At 57.8% G+C, this 7,546-nt stretch overlaps 2 protein-coding genes across 2 annotated transcripts; one reads left to right on the forward strand and one right to left on the reverse strand.

The window, feature by feature from the left end:
- Positions 1-883: 883 nt before the first annotated feature.
- On the reverse strand, positions 884-2,791 carry LOC138366001 (uncharacterized). Its single transcript, XM_069326718.1, has one exon. The coding sequence runs from the start codon at positions 2,789-2,791 to the stop codon at positions 884-886; it is 1,908 nt and encodes a 635-aa protein (XP_069182819.1).
- Positions 2,792-3,430: 639 nt separating this feature from the next.
- LOC138366002 (mucin-22-like) lies at positions 3,431-5,058 on the forward strand. Its single transcript, XM_069326719.1, has 2 exons — positions 3,431-3,451; positions 3,511-5,058. The coding sequence occupies exons 1-2, from the start codon at positions 3,431-3,433 to the stop codon at positions 5,056-5,058; spliced, it is 1,569 nt and encodes a 522-aa protein (XP_069182820.1).
- The last annotated feature ends 2,488 nt before the right edge of the window (positions 5,059-7,546 follow it).

The following is a 7,546-nucleotide window of genomic DNA, read 5'->3' on the forward strand; positions in this document are numbered from 1 at the left end:
TTTGTGGGCGTCCCGGGTCCCGTAGACCCCATCTGTGGGCGTCCCGGGGCCCGTAGACCCCATCTGTGGGCGTCCCGGTGCCCGTAGACCCCATCTGTGGGCGTCTCCGTGCCCGTAGACCCCATCTGTGGGCGTCTCCGTGCCCGTAAACCCCATCTGTGGGCGTCCCGGTGCCCGTAGACCCCATCTGTGGGCGTCCCCGTGCCCGTAGACCCCATCTGTGGGCGTCCCGGTGCCCGTAGACCCCATCTGTGGGCGTCCCGGGCTCTGTAGACCCCATCTGTGGGCGTCCCGGTGCCCGTAGACCCCATCTGTGGGCGTCCCGGGCTCTGTAGACCCCATCTGTGGGCGTCCCGGGCTCTGTAGACCCCATCTGTGGGCGTCCCGGGCTCTGCAGACCCCATGTGTGGGCGCCCGGTGCATACCGGGCGTGTAGACAACGAGGAGACGCTATGCCCCGAAATCATCTCAAGGTCCTATAGACCCGTCTGTGGGCGCCCCTGGGCCTGGTATATCTAAATTTTTGGGATCGTCTCAAAGCTCTCAAAATATACTCTACGGAAAGGAGACGAGAGAGGTATCAACTAATATATGTATATATATATATATATATATATATATATATATATATATATATATATATATATATATATATATATATATGTATATACGGAAGATACTGGAGGGCCAGGTCCCAAATTTGCACAGTAAAATAACAACATACTGGAGCGGAAGATACGGAAGGAAATGCAGAATAAAACCAGTGAAGTGCAGAGGTGCCATAGGCACAGTCAGAGAACACTGTCTGAACATCAGAGGTCCGCGGCTGTTCAACACCCTCCCAGCAAGCCTTAGATAATTGCCGGAACAAAGATAGATGCATTCAAGAGACACTTGGATAGGTCCTTGCATCCTTGCAAGGCGTGCCGGACCAGCCTGGCTGTGGCGGATATGTGGGCCTGCGGGCCGCTCCAAGCAACAGTCTGGTGGAATAAGTTATTACAAGTCGAGCTTGGCCTCGGGCCGGGCTCCGGGAGTAGAAGACCTCCGGAAAAGCTCTCCAGGTATGGTCCAGGGGTGTTCCCGGGGTGGGCGTGGTGTCCCCCGGGGTGGGCGTGGTGTCCCCGGGGTGGGCGTGGTGTCCCCCGGGGTGGGCGTGGTGTCCCCCGGGGTGGGCGTGGTGTTGCCGGGGTGGGCGTGGTGTCCCCGGGGTGGGCGTTGTGTCCCCCGGGGTGGGCGTTGTGTCCCCCGGGGTGGGCGTGGTGTCCCCCGGGGTGGGCGTGGTGTCCCCCGGGGTGGGTGCAGTGTCCCCCGGGGTGGGCGTGGTGTCCCCCGGGGTGGGCGTGGTGTCCCCCGGGGTGGGCGCAGTGTCCCCCGGGGTGGGCGTGGTGTCCCCCGGGGTGGGCGCAGTGTCCCCCGGGGTGGGCGTGGTGTCCCCCGGGGTGGGTGCAGTGTCCCCCGGGGTGGGCGTGGTGTCCCCCGGGGTGGGCGTGGTGTCCCCCGGGGTGGGTGCAGTGTCCCCCGGGGTGGGCGTGGTGTCCCCCGGGGTGGGTGCAGTGTCCCCCGGGGTGGGCGTGGTGTCCCCCGGGGTGGGCGTGGTGTCCCCCGGGGTGGGCGTGGTGTCCCCCGGGGTGGGCGTGGTGTCCCCCGGGGTGGGTGCAGTGTCCCCCGGGGTGGGCGTGGTGTCCCCCGGGGTGGGCGTGGTGTCCTCCGGGGTGGGCGTGGTGTCCCCCGGGGTGGGTGCAGTGTCCCCCGGGGTGGGCGTGGTGTCCCCCGGGGTGGGCGTGGTGTCCCCCGGGGTGGGCGTGGTGTCCCCCGGGGTGGGCGCAGTGTCCCCCGGGGTGGGCGTGGTGTCCCCCGGGGTGGGCGTGGTGTCCCCCGGGGTGGGCGTGGTGTCCCCCGGGGTGGGCGTGGTGTCCCCCGGGGTGGGCGTGGTGTCCCCCGGGGTGGGCGTGGTGTCCCCCGGGGTGGGCGTGGTGTCCCCCGGGGTGGGCGTGGTGTCCCCCGGGGTGGGTGCAGTGTCCCCCGGGGTGGGTGCAGTGTCCCCCGGGGTGGGTGCAGTGTCCCCCGGGGTGGGCGCGGTGTCCCCCGGGGTGGGCGTGGTGTCCCCCGGGGTGGGCGTGGTGTCCCCCGGGGTGGGCGTGGTGTCCCCCGGGGTGGGCGTGGTGTCCCCGGGGTGGGCGTGGTGTCCCCGGGGTGGGCGTGGTGTCCCCGGGGTGGGCGTGGTGTCCCCGGGGTGGGCATGGTGTCCCCCGGGGTGGGCGTGGTGTCCCCCGGGGTGGGCGTGGTGTCCCCCGGGGTGGGCGTGGTGTCCCCCGGGGTGGGCGTGGTGTCCCCCGGGGTGGGCGTGGTGTCCCCCGGGGTGGGCGTGGTGTCCCCCGGGGTGGGCGTGGTGTCCCCGGGGTGGGTATGGTGTCCCCCGGGGTGGGTATGGTGTCCCCCGGGGTGGGCGTGGTGTCCCCCGGGGTGGGCGTGGTGTCCCCCGGGGTGGGCGTGGTGTCCCCCGGGGTGGGCGTGGTGTCCCCCGGGGTGGGCGTGGTGTCCCCCGGGGTGGGCGTGGTGTCCCCCGGGGTGGGCGTGGTGTCCCCCGGGGTGGGCGTGGTGTCCCCCGGGGTGGGCGTGGTGTCCCCCGGGGTGGGCGTGGTGTCCCCCGGGGTGGGCGTGGTGTCCCCCGGGGTGGGCGTGGGGCGGGGTGTTTACGCGTGTGTGGTGATACAGAAGCTCCAGCTTTGAAGTCGAGGATCCCACACTCCCGCCCACGACGAATCAATTCAGCAGACCATCCAAGCATGATCCCCCCCCCCGTCTCCGTCTCTTTAGGCCTGCACACTGCTCCCTAGGCCTCCACACTGCTCCCTAGGCCTCCACACTGCTCCCTAGGCCTCCACACTGCTCCCTAGGCCTCCACACTGCTCCCTAGGCCTGCACACTGCTCCCTAGGCCTCCACACTGCTCCCTAGGCCTCCACACTGCTCCCTAGGCCTCCACACTGCTCCCTAGGCCTGCACACTGCTCCCTAGGCCTGCACACTGCTCCCTAGGCCTCCACACTACTCCCTTGGCCTCCACACTGCTCCTCTAGGCCTCCACACGGCTCCCTAGGCCTCCACACTGCTCCCTAGGCCTCCACACTGCTCCCTAGGCCTGCACACTGCTCCCTAGGCCTCCACACTGCTCCCTAGGCCTGCACACTGCTCCCTAGGCCTGCACACTGCTCCCTAGGCCTGCACACTGCTCCCTAGGCCTCCACACTGCTCCCTAGGCCTCCACACTGCTCCTCTAGGCCTCCACACTGCTCCTCTAGGCCTCCACACTGCTCCCTAGGCCTCCACACTGCTCCCCTAGGCCTCCACACTGCTCCCCTAGGCCTCCACACTGCTCCCTAGGCCTGCACACTGCTCCCCTAGGCCTCCACACTGCTGAGGGCAGTGATGAGGGCAGGAGACTGTGAGGTGTGACTCCCAAGTACTGAAGGAGGCTCTTGGTGCTCATGCACAAGGGCTCTTGTTAGAGCTCCCCTCAAGTGTTAAGGGGGCCTCATAGAGCTCCCCAAAGAACGAACAGAGGCTCTAAATGCTTCGTAACTACATACGGAGGCTCTAAGGACCTCGTAACTACCAACGGAGGCTCTAAGGACCTCGTAACTACCAACGGAGGCTCTAAGGACCTCGTAACTATCAACGGAGGCTCTAAGGACCTCGTAACTATCAACGGAGGCTCTAAGGACCTCGTAACTATCAACGGAGGCTCTAAGGACCTCGTAACTATCAACGGAGGCTCTAAGGACCTCGTAACTATCAACGGAGGCTCTAAGGACCTCGTAACTATCAACGGAGGCTCTAAGGACCTCGTAACTACCAACGGAGGCTCTAAGGACCTCGTAACTACTAACGGAGGCTCTAAGGACCTCGTAACTATCAACGGAGGCTCTAAGGACTTCGTAACTACCAACGGAGGCTCTAAGGACCTCGTAACTATCAACGGAGGCTCTAAGGACCTCGTAACTACCAACGGAGGCTCTAAGGACCTCGTAACTACCAACGGAGGCTCTAAGGACCTCGTAACTACCAACGGAGGCTCTAAGGACCTCGTAACTACCAACGGAGGCTCTAAGGACCTCGTAACTACCAACGGAGGCTCTAAGGACCTCGTAACTACCAACGGAGGCTTTAAGGACCTCGTAACTACCAACGGAGGCTCTAAGGACCTCGTAACTACCAACGGAGGCTTTAAGGACCTCGTAACTACCAACGGAGGCTCTAAGGACCTCGTAACTACCAACGGAGGCTCTAAGGACCTCGTAACTACCAACGGAGGCTCTAAGGACCTCGTAACTACTAACGGAGGCTTTAAGGACCTCGTAACTACCAACGGAGGCTCTAAGGACCTCGTAACTACCAACGGAGGCTCTAAGGACCTCGTAACTACTAACGGAGGCTTTAAGGACCTCGTAACTACCAACGGAGGCTCTAAGGACCTCGTAACTACCAACGGAGGCTCTAAGGACCTCGTAACTACCAACGGAGGCTCTAAGGACCTCGTAACTACCAACGGAGGCTCTAAGGACCTCGTAACTACCAACGGAGGCTCTAAGGACTTCGTAACTACCAACGGAGGCTCTAAGGACCTCGTAACTACCAACGGAGGCTCTAAGGACCTCGTAACTACCAACGGAGGCTCTAAGGACCTCGTAACTATCAACGGAGGCTCTAAGGACTTCGTAACTACCAACGGAGGCTCTAAGGACCTCGTAACTACCAACGGAGGCTCTAAGGACCTCGTAACTACCAACGGAGGCTCTAAGGACCTCGTAACTACCAACGGAGGCTCTAAGGACCTCGTAACTACCAACGGAGGCTCTAAGGACCTCGTAACTACCAACGGAGGCTCTAAGGACCTCGTAACTACCAACGGAGGCTCTAAGGACCTCGTAACTACCAACGGAGGCTCTAAGGACCTCGTAACTACCAACGGAGGCTCTAAGGACCTCGTAACTACCAACGGAGGCTCTAAGGACCTCGTAACTACCAACGGAGACTCCAAAAGGCTCTTTATGTAATGATAAAAAAACGAGTGCTTAGTAAATTTTGGAAATTGATTTGTCTCCCCCTTGCATAGGCGGAGTGAGGGGGGGGAGTGAGGGGGTGTGGGGGGGGGGGGGGTGAGGGGGGAGTGAGGGGGAGGGTTGCCATGGCAACCTGCAGCGGCGAGGCCCCGTTGGTCACCTCTCATAGGCCTATACGGCCCTGCACCCCTCACCCCGACCACCACCACCACCATCGCCTCTACTACCACCACCACCACTACTAACATCACCTCGCCCTCTGTACCTTCCCCCCAGTACCCCCCCCCCCCCCCCGCCCCCCCTATGATTGTTGTTGATATCGTTAATTAATAGACAACACTGCCGGCAGACATCACCATAAACTGCACAACATTGTCTCAAGCGTCGCCACCACGTCGGTCTGAGTCTGGATAAACTGGGAGCTCACCTTCTGTCAACACTTAAGGTGTGTAACAACACCTAACTCAGCGTCTTGTTAACTCAGCGTCTTGTTAACTCAGCGTCTTGTTAACTCAGCGTCTTGTTAACTCAGCGTCTTGTTAACTCAGCGTCGTGTTAACTCAGCGTCTTGTTAACTCAGCGTCGTGTTAACTCAGCGTCTTGTTAACTCAGCGTCTTGTTAACTCAGCGTCGTGTTAACTCAGCGTCTTGTTAACTCAGCGTCTTGTTAACTCGGCGTCTTGTTAACTCGGCGTCTTGTTAACTCGGCGTCTTGTTAACTCGGCGTCTTGTTAACTCGGCGTCTTGTTAACTCAGCGTCTTGTTAACTCGGCGTCTTGTTAACTCAGCGTCTTGTTAACTCAGCGTCTTGTTAACTCAGCGTCTTGTTAACTCGGCGTCTTGTTAACTCGGCGTCTTGTTAACTCAGCGTCTTGTTAACTCAGCGTCTTGTTAACTCAGCGTCTTGTTAACTCAGCGTCTTGTTAACTCAGCGTCTTGTTAACTCAGCGTCTTGTTAACTCAGCGTCTTGTTAACTCAGCGTCTTGTTAACTCAGCGTCTTGTTAACTCAGCGTCTTGTTAACTCACCGTCTTGTTAACTCTTGCGATGGACACCACCTTTCCACTTAACAGTAAGTCTTAGCTCTGTCAGTTTACTTTGGCAAGGAGTACAGCCTTGCTTCAGCTGGAGAGTGACGGTGGAGCCTCGACCCCAGGCCTCAGTATCCACCAGGCCGTGGTGTGAGTGGCTGCAGCAGGGTACACCAGGGGGGACGCCGAGCCTGGGAAGCCACACAGGAACCAGTCAATATCTTCTCTGGAAACTTGGGCACGTCCCTTCCTCAGATGGTCCTGGTCTCTCCTCTCTGACTAAGACGCTCCTAAGACAAATGGTCGCTGGCAAGAGTGCTCTCCAGAGTGGTGACATAGCCCCTCTACACAAGGGAGGGAGCAAAGCATTGGCAAAGAATTATAGACCAGTTGCACTAACATCGCACATCATAAAAGTATTTGAGAGAGTGATTAGGAGTCAGGTCACCAATTTCATGGAGACCAATGACCTTCACAGCCCAGGCCATCATGGATTTCGAGCGGGAAGATCGTGCCTCTCACAGCTACTTTAGCACTACGACAAAGTAACTGAGGCATTAGAAGAAAAACAGAATGCTGATGTGATATACACGGACTTCGCAAAGGCTTTCGATAAATGTGACCATGGCGCGATAGCACACAAAATGAAGTCAATGGGAATAACCGGTAAAGTAGGACGCTGGATACTCAGTTTTCTGTCAAACAGGACTCAGTGAGTAACGGTCAACCATATAAAATCTAGTCCAAGTGCAGTTAAAAGCTCTGTACCTCAAGGTACAGTCCTTGCACCGCTGCTTTTCCATATTCTCATATCAGATATAGACAAAAATACAAGTCACAGCTTCGTATCATGCTTTGCAGATGACACAAAAATCAGTATGAAAATTATCTCGGCTGAAGACATTGAAAAACTTCAAGCGGATATTAATAAAGTTTTCGACTGGGCATCAGAAAATAACATGATGTTTAACAGTGATAAATTCCAGGTACTCAGGTACGGTAAAAATGAGGACCTTAAACATAATACAGAGTACAAAACACAATCAAATGTACCCATAGTAGGAAAACAGCATGAAAAGGATTTGGGAATAATAATGTCTGATGACCTAACGTTTAAGGAGCATAACCAAGCAAATATTGCGACAGCCAAAAAAATGATAGGATGGATTACGAGAACTTTCAAATCCAGGGATCCCATCACAATGGTTGTACTCATCAAGTCTCTTGTGTTGTCCCGTCTTGAGTACTGCTCAGTACTCACTTCACCCTTCAGAGCAGGAGAGATTGCTGAAATAGAGGGAATACAGAGAACATATACGGCACGCATAGACGCAATAAAGCACCTAAATTATTGGGATCGTCTCAAAGCCCTCCAAATGTACTCACTAGAAAGAAGACGAGAGAGATACCAAATAATATACACCTGGAAGATACTGGAGGGCCAAGTACCA

This window comes from Procambarus clarkii, chromosome 18 (assembly GCF_040958095.1).
Source record: "Procambarus clarkii isolate CNS0578487 chromosome 18, FALCON_Pclarkii_2.0, whole genome shotgun sequence".
In the NCBI taxonomy this organism is placed as follows: domain Eukaryota; kingdom Metazoa; phylum Arthropoda; class Malacostraca; order Decapoda; family Cambaridae; genus Procambarus; species Procambarus clarkii.

Bases quoted from the DNA above. Each gene is read 5' to 3' on its own strand.
- LOC138366001 (XM_069326718.1), bottom strand. From the start codon at position 2,791: ATGCTTGGATGGTCTGCTGAATTGATTCGTCGTGGGCGGGAGTGTGGG.
- LOC138366002 (XM_069326719.1), top strand. From the start codon at position 3,431: ATGAGGGCAGGAGACTGTGAG. The intron at 3,452-3,510 runs GTGTGACTCCCA...GGCTCTTGTTAG, and splicing joins TGAGGGCAGGAGACTGTGAG to AGCTCCCCTCAAGTGTTAAG.